This window comes from Rana temporaria, chromosome 3, assembly GCF_905171775.1.
Source record: "Rana temporaria chromosome 3, aRanTem1.1, whole genome shotgun sequence".
NCBI lineage: Eukaryota > Metazoa > Chordata > Amphibia > Anura > Ranidae > Rana > Rana temporaria.
In genome coordinates this window covers 232,687,105-232,705,333 of record NC_053491.1, presented here as the reverse complement: position 1 = coordinate 232,705,333, position 18,229 = coordinate 232,687,105, and the positions used below count along the sequence as shown (strand labels likewise).

The 18,229-nt window shown below is 45.1% G+C and overlaps 1 protein-coding gene across 1 annotated transcript in view; it reads left to right on the top strand.

Annotated features, from left to right (window-relative positions):
• The window catches only part of LOC120932216 (amiloride-sensitive sodium channel subunit gamma-like), a 45,529-nt gene extending 31,503 nt beyond the window's left edge, over positions 1-14,026 (top strand). The window contains exons 7-10 of the mRNA XM_040344452.1: positions 1,215-1,272; positions 4,014-4,072; positions 9,614-9,689; positions 13,445-14,026. Of these exons, the coding sequence (XP_040200386.1) occupies positions 1,215-1,272; positions 4,014-4,072; positions 9,614-9,689; positions 13,445-13,777 (526 nt within the window). The 3' untranslated portion in view covers positions 13,778-14,026. The remainder of the gene's footprint in view (positions 1-1,214; positions 1,273-4,013; positions 4,073-9,613; positions 9,690-13,444) is intronic.
• Positions 14,027-18,229: the final 4,203 nt, after the last annotated feature.

Sequence of the window (18,229 nt, the reverse complement as noted above, 5' to 3'; positions counted from 1 at the left end):
AGAGCGGAGAAAAGACAGGGAGGTCCCTGCACAGTGTGCCGGGACCGCCCTGTCATCCGCCGGCTCAGCGGGGATCAACGGAGCGATCCCCGCTGAGCATATGGAGGTTCACGGGGCGGATCATTACTGTCATTAAAAGGGCCCTTAGACCTCATTTAGAATACTGTATCCAATTCTGGAGGCCGTGTTTACAAAAATATGCTGATGCGATAGAACAAGTCCAAAGAAGGGCAACAAAATGCTGCAAGGTCTGAGGGATGAAACATACCAAGGGAGAATTCAGGAACTTAAAGCAGAGTTCCATACATTTTTTAGTTTATTAAAAGTCAGCAGCTACAAAAAGTGTAGCTGCTGACTTTTAATAAATAGACACTTACCTGTCCCACGGTCCAGCGATGCGGCCGTCCGGAGCATCGCTTCTTTTCCCCCTCCTCTCCGTGGCCCCGTCAACTGTGGGCACCCGACCGTGACGTGCACTGCGCATGCAAGAGACGCGCTGCGCTCTGCTATTGGCCAGGCAATCTTCTGAGACCTGTGATGTGTTCCAGAAGATTGCAGGGAGTGAGGGGCCGTCTAGAGGAAGAGGAGGAGTCGCCTAGGTGGCCGAGAAGTGGAAAGAGGGCATGGGACAGGAAGTCCCTCTAAAAAGAAGGTGGGTACTGCCCTACAAAAGAGCAATTACATACCAAATGTTGCATGTAAGGGGGCGAGGAGTGCTTAAAGCATAAGATCCACTTTTGGGTGGAACTCCGTTTTAATATGTACAGTCTGAAGGAAAGAGGGGAAAGGGGAGGCATAGATGAAATCTTTAAAGTTCAAGAGGGTAGGACTTCCAATATGAAGCCAAGATAAAGAACACAACCTCAGATTAGCAGGAGGAAAGTTTAAAACTAATCTTAGAAAGGATTATTTTACAGAGTAGTTGATGCTTGGAAGAGTCTTCCAGCAGAGGTAGTGAATCAGTCAATAATAAGTGGATTCAAACATGCTTGGGACAAACATAGATCTATACTAAAAAATAAATAAATAAAAAATAAAACAAGGCTGACTCGATGGACCATTTGGCCACCCTTTCTTCTACTGAACCTCTTGCCATCACTCTTCTACTGTATGCTTCCTAAAACAAAAACACAAACTATAACAGATTGATAATATATTTTGTAATGGTATTTGGTATGACAATATATTCAAAGTAAATATTTATTTATTGCTAGGGAAGAGAATTTTCAACTCACTCTGTCTTCATCACAGTGGCCAAGCAGTAAATATTTGGTAAGTTTAGCTACCTAAAACATACAATATATACATTATTTTACTAAAGAATAAAAATGTATGGTTAACATTGGTAAATATGGGGAAACTGGGTTCCATTTGACTTCCTAATCATGTGTGAGGGAAATGGAACAAAAATATATATTTTTTTACTAGAACATAACTGAGGCCCAGATTCTCAAAGGGCTTACGACGGCGCAACGCAATGTACGCCGTCGTAAGTCCTAATCTGGGCCGTCGTATCTATGCGACTGATTCTTAGAATCAGTTACGCATAGATAACCATTAGATCGACAGGCGTAAGGCTCTTACGCTGTCGGATCTTAAATGCAATTTTTTTTTCGCCGCTAGGTGTCGCCTCTGTCGTTTTCCCCGTCGAGTATGCAAATTAGCAAAATACGCGAATTCCCGAACGTACGCGCGGTCGACGCAGTGAAGTTACAAAGTTTACGTTAGATTTGTGACGCGTAAAGTTGCCCCTGCTATTTGAGGGGCAACCAATGTTAAGTATGGCCGTCGTTCCTGCGTCGAAATTTAAAAATGTACGTCGTTTGCGTAAGTCGTCCGTGAATGGGGCTGAACGCAATTTACGTTCACGTCGAAACCAACGACGTCCTTGCGACGTCATTTGGAGCAATGCACCCTGGGAAATTTTCCGGACGGCGCATTCGCAGTACGTTCGGCGCGGGAACGCGCCTAATTTAAATGCTCCACACCCCCTACCCGGCTCATTTGAATTAGACGGGCTTGCGCCGGGGGATTTACGCTACGCCGCCGCAACTTTACAGGCAAGTTCTTTGTGAATAAAGCACTTGCCTGTAAAACTTGCGGCGGCGTAACGTAAATGACATATGTTACGCCGCCGCAGTTTTACGCCCATCTACAAAAATCTGGGCCTGAGTATTCAAAGTGATCACGTTTGCCTTGTTTAGTAACATTCACTTAAAAAAGAAAAATGGACATCTACCTTGCTAAGTGAACGGTCTTTAATGAATGAACTCTAGGTCCCTTTCACACTACCGCAACTTTGCTGTGATTTTACCGCAATTTCACAGCTGTGTAGTCGACACAACTTGAAGTTGTACATATATGAATGGTTATCATTGGAAATCATGGGGAACGACTTGTCATGCCACTTCACAGTCCCAAGTCACACAAGTGTGAAAGGGGTCTTAGGCTTGATTCACATCTATGCATGTTGCTTTTGGGCTTTTCTGCAGTGCTTTTTGCGATGCTTGCTGTGTTTTTGGATTTTACAGTGATTTTGCCGCGATTTGCAGTTTGCGTTTTTTGAACACTTTATATACAGTAGCTGGTCGGTAAGGAGGGGGACGGGAAGCCATCCGCCGCATCCTTAACAACCGATGAGTCATCAGCTGTCAGTCCACATGCCTTCAACATGAGATGGTGGGTGCTTTGGGGCAGGGGGGCTCTGCGCCCCCCACCCCAAAGCACCTTGCCCCATGTTGATGTGGACAAGGGTGTCTTTCTGACAACCCTGGCCATTGGCTGTCCGGGTCTGCGGCCTGAGGCTTATCGGAATCTGGAAGCCCCCATTAACAAGGGGTCCCCAGATCCTGGTCTCCCCCTATGTGAATAGATATTGGGTACATTGGACCCCTACCCATTCACCAAAAAAAAGGGTAGGCGAGTGTGGGCTGCCTGGGAGCAGGGGAGGGTGAGCAAGGAGAGTCCCTGCTGCCGCTGCTGTTGCCGCCGTCTGGTCCCCTCCACACTATTGCAGACAACCTTTGCTGGGTAGGAGAGGAGCCACCGCGTTGTTCAAACCGCGGGGAACATGACAGCTTTCAATTCAATAGCTGCGTTCCCCGCCGCGCGCGTCATATACAGCCCCTCCCCCTTGTCCGGGAAACATTGGATCTGTCTATCAAAGTTTCCCGGACAAGGGAGAGGGGCTGTATATGAAACGCACGGCGGGGAAACGCAGCTATTGAATTGAAAGCTGTCATGTTCCCCGCGGTTTGAACAACGCGGCGGCTCCTCTCCTACCCAGTAAAGGTTGGCTACAATAGTGGTGTGGCTGCTGCTGCAATAGTGTGGAGGGGGGGAAACGACTCTGGCTGCTGCTGCAATAGTGTGGGGACGACGACGACTCTGGCTGCTGCTGCAATAGTGTGGAGGGGGGGGACGACTCTGGCTGCTGCTGCAATAGTGTGGAGGGGGACGACGACTCTGGCTGCTGCTGCAATAGTGTGGGGGGGACTCCGACTGAAATAGTGTGGAGGGGGGACTCTGGCTGAAATAGTGTGGGGGGGGGGACTCTGGCTGAAATAGTGTGGGGGGGGGGACTCTGGCTGAAATAGTGGGGGGGACTCTGGCTGCAATAGTGTGGGGGGGACTCTGGCTGCAATAGTGTGTGGGGGGGGGACTCTGGCTGCAAAGTGGGGGACATTTTGCTGCCCTGGGGACACATGCTGTATTGGTAGACATGTGCATTCTGCATTTTTGGGCATGGATAAAGTTGTTAATATTTATTTTTATAACTTAATTCTGCATAAAACATTTAAGTGTAATTTCATGAGATTTTTTGAGGGTGTGTCTAGGGGCGGGATTAGGGGTGGGGCATGTTAGGGGTTGGGCGGGGCAACTGGTGGCGAGTATGCCTTGAGGCCTGGCTAGTAGCTCAGGACTTGAAATTTTGAGCCCTGTGTATATAGATTGCTAAAACATGTAAATAAATCACAGCTATAAATAATATATACTTTGTATTCCTTTATCAGGATTACTTTTCACAGCACATTCAAATCAGACACGGCTATGAAGATGTGGAAAATTTAAGGTGAGACTGAATGCCCTTATTTACAGTATTGCTATATGCATATGTATACCACATATATATTTTTAGAATACAGTGGAACCTTGGAATACAAGCATAATCCGTTCCAGGAGAATGCGCGTAATCCAAAGCACTCGCATATCAAAGTGTTTTTCCCCAAAAAAATGTCAATGGAAACAAAAATAATTTGTTCTGCATTGACTTTTATGGCATGCAATACCGCATGTGGCCAGGGGTGGGGGGTAACAGGAGAGCATCAGAAACACTCAGAAAGGCTCGGGGACAACTCGGCTGAACTCGGAAAACCTCGGAAAGGCTCGGAAACTGAGTATTTCCGAGTATTTCCAAACGGCTCCCTTGTCTTGTCTACTGTCAAGCATGTCAAGCATGATGGTGGGAGTGTTATGGTCTAGAGCTGCATGAGTGCTGCCGGAACTGGGGAGCTACAGTTCATTGAGGGAACCATGAATCCCCTTCCTTTAGTGACTGGGCCACAGGGCAGTATTCCAACCTAATAACAACCCCAAACACACCTCCAAGACGACCACTGTCTTGCTAAAGAAGCTGAGGGTAAAGATGATGGACTGGCCAAGCATGTCTTCAGATCTAAACCCTATTGAGCATCTGTGGGGCATCCTCAAATGGAAGGTGGAGGAGCGCAAGGTCTCTAACATCCACCAGCCCTGTTTGTCATCATGGAGGTGTGGAAGAGGACACCAGTGACAACCTGTGAAGCTCTGGTAAACTCCATGCCCAAGAGGTTTAAGGCAGTGCTGGAAAATAACGGTGGCCACACAAAATATTGACACTTTTGGGCCCAATTTGGACATTTTCATTTAGGGGTGTACTTACTTTTGTTGCCAGCGGTTTTAACATTAATGACTGTGTGTTGAGTTATTTTGAGGGTACAGTAAATGTACACTGTTCTACAAGCTGTACACTCACTACTTTACATTGTAGCAAAGTGTCATTTCTTCAGTGTTGTCACATGAAAAGATATAATAAAATATTTACAAAATAGTGAGGGGTGTACTCACTTTTGTGAGATACTGTATATACCTTCCATTCCATGCCTGCGTCTTGTCCCAAAAGTCTGTGGCCAGTTATAGCAGGGCTTGTTAAAAATGGGGCCTCACTTTGTGGGTATGGCTACAAATGAGAGCTTAGTTTTGTAGACATAAATAAAGTGGGTGTGGCCAGTATGGTGTCTCTAGATTTCATTTTTTAAATCTGGTAACCTTGTACTTAAGTCTTTTGTCTATTGCCTTATTGGACCTTAGTGTATTGGATAGTCTTGATTAGGGTTGTCCCGATACCGATACTAGTATCGGGACCGATTCTGAGTATTTGCGGGAGTACTCGTACTCCCGCAAATACCCCCGATACCGAAATAGAATACTTTGAATAGAATCACTGCTTGGTTAATACGGGCGGGGAACATTACAGCATTCATTTGAATAGCTGTAGTCTTTACCGCCGCGCCGCATATAGACACTCCCCCTTGCTTGGGTGAACTGTCCAATCCCGAGCAAGGGGGAGTGTCTATACGCAGTGCGGCACGACTACAGCTATTCAAATGAAAGCTGTAATGTTCGCCGCCCGTATTAACCAAGCGGGGATGTGGCGCCGCAGCATGTAAGGTAAGGGGGACATGGCTGCATATATGGGGGGGACATGGCTGGATATAGGGAGGACATGGCTGCATATGGGGGGGACATGGCTGCATATGAGGGGGACATGGCTGGATATGGGGGGGGACATGGCTGCATATGGGGGGGGGACATGGCTGCATATGGGGGGGGACATGGCTGCATATGGGGGGACATGGCTGCATATGGGGGGACATGGCTGCATATGGGGGGGAGATGGCTGCATATGGGGGGACATGGCTGGATATGGGGGAGACATGGCTGCATATGGGGGGAGACATGGCTGCATATGGGGGGGGGAGACATGGCTGCATATGGGGGGGACATGGCTGCATATGGGGGGACATGGCTGGATATGGGGGGACATGGCTGGATATGGGGGGGACATGGCTGGATGTGGAGGGGACATGGCTGGATGTGGGGGGGGACATGGCTGGATATGGGGGGACATGGCTGGATATGGGGGGGACATGGCTGGATATGGGGGGGAAATGGCTGGATATGGGGGGGACATGGCTGCATATATGGGTGGACATGGCTGCATATATGGGGGGGACATGGCTGCATATGGGGGGGACATGGCTGCATATGGGGGGACATGGCTGCATATGGGGGGACATGGCTGGATATGGGGAGGACATGGCTGCATATGGGGGGGACATGGCTGCATATGGGGGGGACATGGCTGCATATGGGGGGACATGGCTGCATATGGGGGGACATGGCTGGATATGGGGGGACATGGCTGGATATGGGGGAGACATGGCTGCATATGGGGGGGAGACATGGCTGCATATGGGGGGGAGACATGGCTGCATATGGGGGGGACATGGCTGCATATGGGGGGACATGGCTGGATATGGGGGGGACATGGCTGGATATGGGGGGGACATGGCTGGATGTGGGGGGGACATGGCTGGATGTGGGGGGGGACATGGCTGGATATGGGGGGGACATGGCTGGATATGGGGGGAAATGGCTGGATATGGGGGGGAAATGGCTGGATATGGGGGGGGACATGGCTGGATATGGGGGGGACATGGCTGCATATATGGGGGGACATGGCTGCATATATGGGGGGGACATGGCTGCATTTGTGGGGGGACATGGCTGCATTTGGGGACACATTTAAAAAAAAGTATCGGTACTCGTACTCGGTCCTAAAAAAGTGGTATCGGGACAACCCTAGTCTTGATAAATAAGTAACCAATCTCTGTTCAGTGGGGAAACAAAATAATAAAAATTGTTACTAGCAAGAGGAAAATTAGCTCTATTCTGAGTGACCCATTGGTGGGATGTTTCAGGTTCTTCAAGGTGAGATTCACACCCACCGCATAACAAAAAATAAAACAGAAAAAAAGTTTACCAAAATAAAACAAGAATTTGAAAAATGAAAAATGAGATAATAAAATAACTCACGCTTTAATCACCTACCCCAAAGAGACAGGACGACAGTCTGCCGATGTAAACAAGGCAGATCGCCGTCCAGTCAAGTATGAACAGAGAGATCTTGTGTTCCTGTTAAGCAGAAACACGGATCTCTCTGTTCATACAGTCAGTCCATCCCCCACACACAGTAAGAAAGCAGCCCCTAGGGACACACTTAACCCTTTGATCTCCCCTGGTGTTAACCCCTTCCCTGCCACTGTCATTCGTACAGTAACAGTGCATATTTTTACCACTGGTCACTGGAATAACATCACTGGTTCCCAAAAAAGTTTCAGTTAGGTGTCCGATACAATGTCGCAGTCCTTGGTAAATGTGAATTGGTGAATGATGATCAATGTGAACAGTAACAGCCTATCTTGGCAATGTCCTTAGCAGCATCCTGGGAGTTTTCTAGTCAGGCTTCATGGGATATGCAAATGACCAATTCCTATAGCAAGGGCATTATTTAATGTTGGTCAAAGCAACACAGCTTTACCTACATCCGTTATCTGTAGAGGCATTTTTGTTGGTAAAGGTGAACCATGTCTTTAATGTTTTGCTAGCAATTTATATTAAAACTTATTTTCTGCACGTTTTGGCGTAGCAGAAAAGTGAGCGAAAAAAGAAAGAAAATAGTACCGTTGGGGCCAAACAGTCCACAGTAACTCACCAAGATATAATACATGTGCTTGGTTAAATTTATCAATTGCCTATTAGGCTAAGATGCAGAATGGATATGTGAGAACGCAGACACATAAAGATGCAAGTCACTCCATTCACAATTTAGGTTATGTCTTGTGTTTGCTCCGCTTTGAACATACACAAACATATCAACATTTGTAATATATTGTGTTTTTGATTTATTAAGATTAACCCCATTCTAGTGACTTGATTTGGTCTATGTAAAATGTGCTAAGTGGAACATGAATCTAACAAACACTATTTTTGGTGCATAAATGCAGAGGGGCAGATTCACAAACAATTGCATGAGCGCAGCATATGTGAGATACACTACGCCGCTGTAACTTACTTTTCCCAGCTTCGAATCCACAAAGAATTTGCGCCATAATTTACGGCGGCATAGTGTATCTCTCGTGGCGTAATGGCGCGCAATTCAAATGCGGTGATTAGGGGGCGTGTTTAATTTAAATGAAGTGCGTCCCCACGCCGAACGAACTGCGCATGCGCCGTCCCTAAATTTCCCGCCATGCATTGCGCTAAATGACGTTGCAAGGACGTCATTGTTTTGACGTGGACGTAAATTACGTCCAGCCCGATTCACGGACGACTTACGCAAACAAAATAAAATTTTTAAAATGATACGCGGGAACGACGGCCATACTTAACATTGAGTAAGCCACCATATAGCAGCTTTAACTATACGCCGGAAAAAGCCGACTAGAGACGACGTAAAAGAATGCGACGGCCGCTCGTACGTTCGTGGATCGTCGGAAATAGCTAATTTGCATACTCGACGCGGAAAACGACAGGAACGCCACCCAGCGGACGCCGAAGAATTGCATCTAAGATCCGAAGGCGTACAAAGACGTACGCCTGTCGGATCTAACCGAGATGCCGTCGTATCTTGTTTTGAGGATTCAAAACAAAAATACGACGCGGGAAATTTGAAAGTACGCCGGCGTATCAGTAGATACGCCGGCGTACTCTCTTTGTGGATCTGCCCCAGAATGTGTAGAGTAAGCGAGCCAATATAAAAATAACGTTTCACTTCAATGCTTTATCTTTTAATGAAAATTAGGAGACAATTATAATGAAGAGCAGACCTTGCTATCTGCTCTCCGCTATGTATCACAATGCTAGTCCACACAGCCCATTCTTAAAATGTAGGCCACAGGCCTCGTACACACGACCGAGAATCTCGTCAGGAAAAACCCGTCGTTTTCCCTGATGAGATTCTTGGCAAGAAACTCTTGCCGCCGGAGTGTACAGACTTTCGTTTCAAAAGAACCACGGTTCTCTTGAAAGGAAAGAACGCGGTGACGTCATCGCATACGACGAGAATGCGCTCGTCACATTAGATGCCGTCGCCGCCATCTTGCTTCATCCTACCTATGCCGTGGAAGCTACCGCGCATGCGTCAAAGTCATTTTGAGCATGCGTGGGTTTCCACTGCGACAGGTAAGTATACACACTCTCGGGTTGCTCGTCGGGAAACAGGCCGACAAGAATCTCGACGAGAAAAAAGAGAGCAGGTTCTCTTTTTTTCTCGTCGAGATTCTGGCCAGATTTCCAGACGAGAAACCTGAAAGCCTCGTACACACGAACGGGAATCTCGGCAAGAAGCAGTTTTCTTGCTGGTTTTTGCCGAGAAAACCAGTCGTGTGTACGAGGCTACAGTGTGGAGCCTGTAGTAGTTTTCTCTACTAAATTTTACTAAGGAAGATTAAAAAGTTATTTATTATAAACTCAGTTTGATGCCCTAAAATGTGTTATTTTCTTCCATCAGGGACAATATAGTGAAGCTTGTGGTTTATTACCAGCAGCTAAATTATGAACTGATAGAAGAAGTGCCCTCGATGCAGGTAAGATATGAAACACACTACCTGACACAGGTGAGGAAGAGTGTTAGTTTTGACATGCAATTTTTATTTCGTTTTAGTCTTTTGACCAAAATGCCATTTTAGTGGTAGTCATATGAATTGTTTTAGTTGTAGTCGTATTTTAGTCGACTGAAATCTCCAGTACATTTTAGTCAACTAAAATCTAATGGGTTTAGTTAAATTGTAATGCAATATTTAAGCATTTCTCTTGAATTTCCAAACTCGTTTTATATTCCTGGAGTAAATTTTTTTATAAGATGTCATTATTTATAGCATTAACTGCTTGTCGACCGCCCACCGTAGTTTTACGGCGGCAGGTCGGCTCGGCTGCGCAAAATCACGTAATATAACGTGATTTTGCATTGCGGCCACTAGGGGTGCGCGCTCCCTGCTCGCCCCTGGTGCCGATACGAGTACCCGGCGGGCGAGGTCACCGCCGGGCACCCGCGATCGCTCGTTACAGAGCGAGAACCGGGAGCTGTGTGTGTAAACACACAGCTCCCGGTCCTTTCAGAGGGAGAAATGACTGATCGTATGTTCATACAATGTATGAACAGCGGTCTGTCATTTCCCCTAGTCAGTCCCACCCCCCCTTCAGTTAGAACACAATGAGGGAACATAATTAACCCCTTGATCGCCCCCTAGTGTTAACCCCTTCCCTGCCAGTGACATTTTTACAGTAATCAATGCATTTTTATAGTACTGATCGCTATAAAAATGCCAATGGTCCCAAAAATGTGTCAAAAGTGTCCGAAGTGTCCGCCATAAGGTCGCAGTACCAATAAAAATTGCAGATCGCTGCCATTACTAGTAAAAAAAATATTAACGAAAATGCCATAAAACTGCCCCCTATTTTATAGACGCTATAACTTTTGCGCAAACCAATCAATAAACGCTTATTGTGATTTTTCACGAAAAATATGTAGAAGAATACGTTTCCGCCTAAACTGAGGAAAACATATATTTTTTATATATTTTTGGGGGATATTTATTATAGCAAAAAGTAAAAAATATTGAATTTCTTTCGAAATTGATGCTCTATTTTTGTTTATAGCGCAAAAAATATAAACCGCAGACGTGATCAAATACCACCAAAAGAAAGCTCTATTTGTGGGAAAAAAGGACGCCAATGTTGTTTGGGAGCCACGTCGCACGACCGCGCAAATGTCAGTTAAAGCGACGCAGTGCCGAATCGCAAAAAGTACCCTGGTCCTTTAGCTACAAAATGGTCCGGGGCTTAAGTGGTTAAGGTGCTTTGGAAGTGTTGCCTATTTATTTCAATGGGCAGGTGCATTTTGGAGCTCTATTTACAGCGATCTAAACACGCCCCAAAGATGCTGCTTGCCTGACTTTTTCTACTGTCCCACAAGTGCACCGCCCCAGTGTGAAAACGCCCATTCAAATGAATGGGAGACAGTTTTCAGGCACTATTTTTAGCGCTAAAACACCTGCAAACTGCCTTAGCGTGAAAGGTGTCTTAAAGCGGTTGTATACCCAATAATTGTTTTATTTATTTTTTACACCTGAAAGGCAAAGGGCATTATGAGCTACTATGCACTGTGTACCTTGGAACGAGGTGTAGAGAACTTACCTGGTCCACGCCGAGCGAGATGTCATCTTGCCTCGGCGTGTCTTCCGGGTATCGCCGCTCCAGCGCTATGATTGGCTGGAGCGGCGATGACGTCACTCCCGTGCATGCGCGTGGGAGACTTCATTCCGGCAAGGTCCGGCGGCCACCTGGCCTTTAGCCGAGGATCCCGCTGCGCATGCGCTGCTGCAATCAGCAGCACATTGCGAGGGGAATATCTCCTAAACCGTACAGGTTTAGGAGATATTCTTTATACCTAGGTAGTAAAAGTGGTAGTAAACACTTTACTACCACTTTAAAGACATAAATGTAGCCGTTGTGATATAGAATGTCTTTATAAATAAAACTAAGTTTCATAAACAAGGAGAAAAATGACAAACAAAAGTGAAAAAAAACAAAACAAAACAAAACAAAAACAAAAAAACTCTAAACTCTATTGGCTGTAATGCCATTGGACACATTTATTACCAACATTAAATAATATAAATAAATAAGAAAAGCCCCTTTTTTTTTTTTTTTTTAGCAGCTTAGTGGATGCACCTTAAGAGGTTCCGCACTCTATTGCAACCTACTAGAAATCGGCCGAATGAGAGCTGAACTCTAGACAAGAGAATAATCACACAGATAAAATTCATATAAAGGAGAAGGAATACCTGACAATTTCTATTTGTATTTTTGTCCATCAAGTTTTAAGATTCACACAGCCCTGCCACAAGGCACAGTCAGATGAATGACACCACTTTCTGTTTTACCATAAAAGACTATAAAAAGGAAACATTTGTCTCCTCTCTACTTCCTCAGACTGCTGATTGAACAGTGAGGCCCCCATGTACACGGGACCCTGCTAAACATACGTTCAGAGGCAGTTGGATGCTTTTTTCAACTGCCCCTGAACTCATTCAATGTTATCCTATGTGACCATGTACACAGTCTCATTTATTGCCGTTTTTAGGCAGTTAAGTTTAACAGTGTTTCTTTGAAAAGCAAAAAAATGGGTTCAGACCCAGAAGATTTCCAAGTTTCAAACGCGACTAAACGCAGTAACCCGCGTTTAGCAGCGTTTTGTTTATAGCCGTTTTTCGTTTTTGGGCCAAAAAATAAAACGTGGCTAAACGTGGCATGTAAACGTGGCAAAACAGACGTTTTAAAACGTGGGTTACTATCTGTCAAGTTTAATCACTTAGGAGCAGTTGTAAAAGCGTCCCGTGTACATGGAGCCTTAAAGAGGAAGTAAACCGGCCCAGATAAAGGGAGGGAAAAAATTACCTGCAAGAAAAAGGCATAATGAGCATCGCATACTAGCTCATTATGTGGCACTTACCTGAGATCGCAGCCCCCGAAGTCGTCTTCCTCCCCCTCCGCCGCCATGTCCCCTCGCATCCTTTTCCTGTTATTGCCGCTCCGGCAATGACGTCACTCCCGCACATGCGTGGGAATACGGCATTAACCCTGGTTGCGCCTGGAGACATTGGCGCCTGTAACTACTGTAAATATCTCCAAAACCGTGCAGGTTTAGGAGATATTTCTTGCACCTACAGGTAAGCCTTAATCTAGGCTTACCTGTAGGTGCAAGATGTGTGGTTGGGTTTACAACCACTTTAAGTAGAAACAATAGACCAATGAGGTCATCTCGACACTCACTTTTCTTTTCCTCCTAGCAGCAAATTCCTTGTCAGCACATTTTCATGCAGCATTTCTGATTGGCTCCAAGTCCTGCCCCTTCCTCTCCTGATTTGAGTTCTGCTATTTAGAGGAGGTTAATAGCAAGTCAAAATCATACAGTACATACACTATAATCCAAATGAAACTTGCAGTGCGGCTCTAAACTGAGATCTTAGTAAAGGGAGCTGGCATCAGTGCACTATTCAGAGGTGTAAGATCATTATCAAAGAGAAGAAAAGGCGCCGTTAACTGACCTAGTGCATTAGTAAGTAGATGAATGGGGCCTCAGCCAGAGCTGCCCCAGCCACGCCCCCCCTGACATGTTTCGCTCCATTAACTGGCGCTTGGTCACAGAAGTGGGCAGTACATACACTAGCTGCATGTACAAAAAAAAATGAATTTATCGGTTTATTAAAGGATACAGAGCTGCATAAATCTATGCTTTCTAGTTAGAGTTTAATTTATATGTTTTTTCTCTGACTTGTAGCTGGTGGACCTGTTTTCTAGTATAGGAGGTCTGGTGGGCCTTTGGATTGGAGTGTCTGTTTGCACAGTGGCTGAGTTCCTAGAGCTAATACTGAATTTAGTGACATTTGTCATTGGTCGGATACCAAAAAAAGAAGATGCACCAGAAAACCCATATTCAATAACAAAGTCTCAACCAGAAGAATGTTCTCCGAATTCTGTTGACCGCTATCTTCTGTGGAGTCCGCTAAATGATGTCTCCAGTCTTCTCAGGAACAACTCAGAGGACACTCAAAGTCTACACAACCCCTATCAGAGTTATGAGACATTAAACGAGTATATATTTAATGTATGAGGGAAAATTGGCTATATAGATTGTGTATAATGATGGTTTCATCAGAGTGTAAAGGACATCTCAGAGTGTGGTTAGTTTTTAAAAGTAAAGAAAGTGCATTTATTATTTATTTAATAAAGTAATAAACTTTATGAACAAAGTAATTATCAAAGAAGAAACAATGTGAACAATGGCTCAGTAGATTTGTGTGTATTTAAATACACATGCATACTTTTACAATAAAAAGGAAGCTTTGGTTTATAAACCCATCATCTTTGTGTACTTCAATTAGCATATAACAACTGCAAATATTAAATTAATTCTCTGTAAACAGCAGGGCCGCCATCAGAGGGGGACAGCCCATACTGATATAGGGGGCCCACGCATCCCAATCCCCAAGTTGGCACCTCCCCTTTGTTTCACACTGGCAAACAACTAGTCCCGACTGTCCTGGTGTCCTAGCAATCAATTATGTGCATTCACGGGCCCCAGCAGAGACGGTGGATGTAACTTCTTCCTCCCTGCTCCACTACATAATAGTGCTCTGCCTTCTGGGTTCCACCACTGAACAGCACTGGAACTCTGGTGAAGTGGCTCCTTGGAGCGATGACTTAGTGCAGGAGATTGGGGGGGGGGGGGGCCTCAGAGGAGTGATGCTTGGTGCAGAGGAGAGTCAGGCACTGCTAAAGTATGAACAGGTGTGGGGGCTGACCCGGACCTGGACGTGCGCTGTGACAGTCTCTTTTTGGATTGGGCTGTGACTCTCTCTTTGCTGGATTGGGCTGTCTCTGCTGGATTGGGTTGTGACTGTCTCTTCACTGAATATATGGGGATGTCTCTGCCTCATTGGGCTGTCTCTTTTCTGAATATAGGGGTAAGTCTCTTTGCTGGATTAGCATGTCCCTTTGCTGAATATATGGGGATATCTCTGCTGGATTGGGCCATCTCTTTGCTGAATAAATAGGGCTGTCTCTTTTATGAATTGAGCTGTCTCTTTTCTAGAATGGGATGTCTCTTTGCTGAAACGGGCTGTCTCTTTGCTAAATATATGGGGATATTTTTGCTGGATTGGGACGTCTCTTTTCTGAATATATGGGGCTGTCTCTTTGCTGGATTGAGCTGTCTCTTTGAAAAGGTAGTGCAGTTAGTGTTAGTGTAGGGTCCTGATCAAAAGAGTCCACCTTCTCGTGGTAGAACTCCTAATTTTTTTGGGCCAAAATATAATTCCTTCCCGTTAAATCTTGACAGCACTGCTGACTTGGAATACACTTTTCCTTTTCATATATTAAGTTGTAAGAGTGTTAAAATAAAAATGGGTCCCACAGTGGGAGTGACGGTTCGAACAGCTCAGAAGGCATTCCGTGAATTGTCGGTTGCCGGGACTTAACGACCCCAGATTCCTGGATCTTATACGTGTTGAGAGATCACAAGCACGACATTTCCTTTCCAATGGCAAGTAGATGAGTAGGCAGCAAATTCTGGAAGATCCAGCCCTGACGGGGCTATGTTTCTGGCAAAAAGTACAGCTATCACACTTTATTAGCTCAATGCCCTCGCCGGAAGCCTTCGGGAGACAATTGATGCCCTTTGAGTCACTGAACTCGGACCAATCCCAGTTGAGACATGCAATCTCTCTTACATACCAAATACTGGTATCTCCGCCACCTGAATACAGGCCTCCTTATATTGCTAGATGGGAGCGTGAGTTGGGCCTGCAACTTATAGTGAAACAGGTCGATCGGGTCATCCTTTTCGCACACAAGACCTCTATCTGTGCTAGGCTCCAGGAGACAGGATATAAAGTCCTGACCCGTTGGTACTACACGCCAGAAAAGATCCACAGGATGTTCCCTCAAAGCACCAACTTATGCTGGCGATGTGGGGAAGAGGTTGGAACGCTCCTTCACATCTTCTGGTCTTGCCACGTGTTACAACCCTTCTGGACAGAGGTTCACCAGATCACGCAGACATTCACAGATCAGGAACTACCGATGTCCCCTGAGCTCTTCCTTCTGCATCACCACAAGATCCCGGGTAAGGTTTATAGAGAATCCATACTGCCATTCTTGATCATGGCGGCAAAAGGCTGCATTCCTCTGAATTGGAAGCGGACCCAGCCACCGTTGGTGGTCGGTTGGTTGAAAAGAGTGGCGGATATCCATGCAATGGAGGACTTGGTAGCCACGGAAAAAGGCCTGCATGACAGATTCTCCACAACATGTTTTTTCTGGCACAAGTTCATTTACTCAGAGGAATACGGAAAGCTGATGGCCCGGTCCTCCTGAAAGGTTTGATTCTGCTGATTCCCCGGATGGGGTGGTCGCGTCCGGATGGTTGTCCTCGTCCCCCTCTTTTTCCAAGCCCCCCTCCTTTCTTGTTTTTTTTTCTCTCTCTCTTCCCCTCTCTTTCTCTTATATCCCCCTTCCTTGTGTTCCTTACTGGGCTTTCCTTTCATCTTTTTTCTTTGCTTTTCACTTTTCAGTTACTATGTTAGCACGGGTATGCTGTGCTTGTAGAGCTGGTTCTCACCAGGCTCAAACTCAATCTTTTATTAATTTTACTCTTATTTTTATTTTATTTTTTCTCTCCAACAAAAAGGTTAAAAATAAAATAAAAAGCACGGCGTTTGCCGTGCAACTGGCCATGCGGGATGCAGAGGAGTCATGCTCCCTGCATATGCTCTATGATTCCCCCAAATGCACAAATTATCTATTGTATGCATTGTGATGTGTCTGTTTTGGAATTGTGTTGCTGACTGTAATGTATTTCAGAAATGTCTCTGTATTCCTGCATGTCCTTCTTACTTAAATAAATAATTTATAAAAAAAATAAAAATGGGTGCACTGAAGAACTCAGTAGGATGGTCAGTGGGCGGATTAGGTGGGACAGCCAATGGGCGGATCCTGGGGAATGTTGGTGGTCAGGCCCAGGCTTAAAGCTGTGTAAGGGGACAAAAAAATTCTGATGGCTGCCCTGCTCAGAAGTAAGTCAAATACTGTGTGCTTTCAGGTGCTTCTGAGATGCCTAGACTTACATTTGATGTGCTTCGATTAGGTCAAATATGTTTCTTAAAGCTGCTTGTAGATAGGTGCAGTTAGCCATCCTACCTGCAGGTAGCCTAATGCATTAATGCATGGGAAGGAAAGGCTGTAAGGGAATTGGTCCCTTCATTCAGTGCCTTGAGAGGGGAAAGTAATCTGATTGGATACCGAACTCTCGAGACTTTGGCGGCCATCTTGAATAGGGGGGTGTGTAAACACTGAGATTGTATATTATTCGGATTGCTTACATTACAGTACTGAAGAACAGTTTATCTGTTATTGCCACCAAAGAGTGCAAGATTTGTGTAAAAGACATCAGTACGCTATAAAGCTTGTGCAAGTATTTCATCTCAATACAAGATACCAAATTCAGGCCCTGTCCACATGCTTCTGAGTTGCACTTAGATGCTTCAAATTTCTTTTGCATTCACATTGATTTGTATGGAGAAAAGGGGACCTTGGAAGCAAACAAAAGCTATTGTTTCTGTCCATATTATTTATTTGGATCTGACTCAATTTGTTCCTGGTCCTGTGTCTACTGTTGTGCCATTTAGCTTGTTTCTCCCTACTCCTAAGGCCTTCCTGCATCAGACATTGCAAGTTGAACATTTGAAATGTATTGCACTCCAAATGTTTTTTTTCTTTTGATATCTTTTATTGTCTTTTCACCTTCTGTTCCAGTTTCCTCAATTGTGGACTTGAATCTTGGGCCTTCTGGTTAGTTTCCCTGTCGAGCTATCTTGGCACAGCCCAGCTACCCTTTTTAACACACCCTTCCTTTCTCATTTTAACAATGTGTTTTGCCTGATGCCTAATGATTTTTGTTAGTCTGTCTGCTTTCTGTATTACTACTGTATGCACTATGCTCGGGTGCCTTCACTTACCCAAAGACTGCCATCATGTGTTCCAATTGGAGAAATGTCCCCTCATTTCCTGTATGGTTACCAGTAAAGGTAGTGAGTGGAATATGTAAAACAGTGACAGAGGTGGCCAAAATAGTCAGGTAAAATAGTTTGAACCTTTGTCATAGCTAAAGACATTTTCTGTCACTTCCTGTATGGTCAACGTTATTACAAAACTGATAAAATGTTCATCAGGGATGCAGAAAGTAGTAAAACCTCAAAGAGATTTTAACGCATTTAACTGACCAGATTGAACCTTCCTCTGAGTTCAGGCTGTCATAGAATTGGCCCCAAGGGTGGTATCATTATGCAGCCTGGGTTCCAAGTATAAAACCTTAAAAGAATCTGGAGCCAAAATCTGTGTGAATGGAAAATTACAAGAGTCCCAGAGGTTGTCCACAGCTGTTATAGATATAACCACTTGGAAAGGTGGATAAAAATCATAGACAAAATAAATCCAAAAGTCCTTAGAATTTGTACTTATAGTCTCGCTGGAACATTTCCTTCACAATGGGTCAGTATTAATAAAA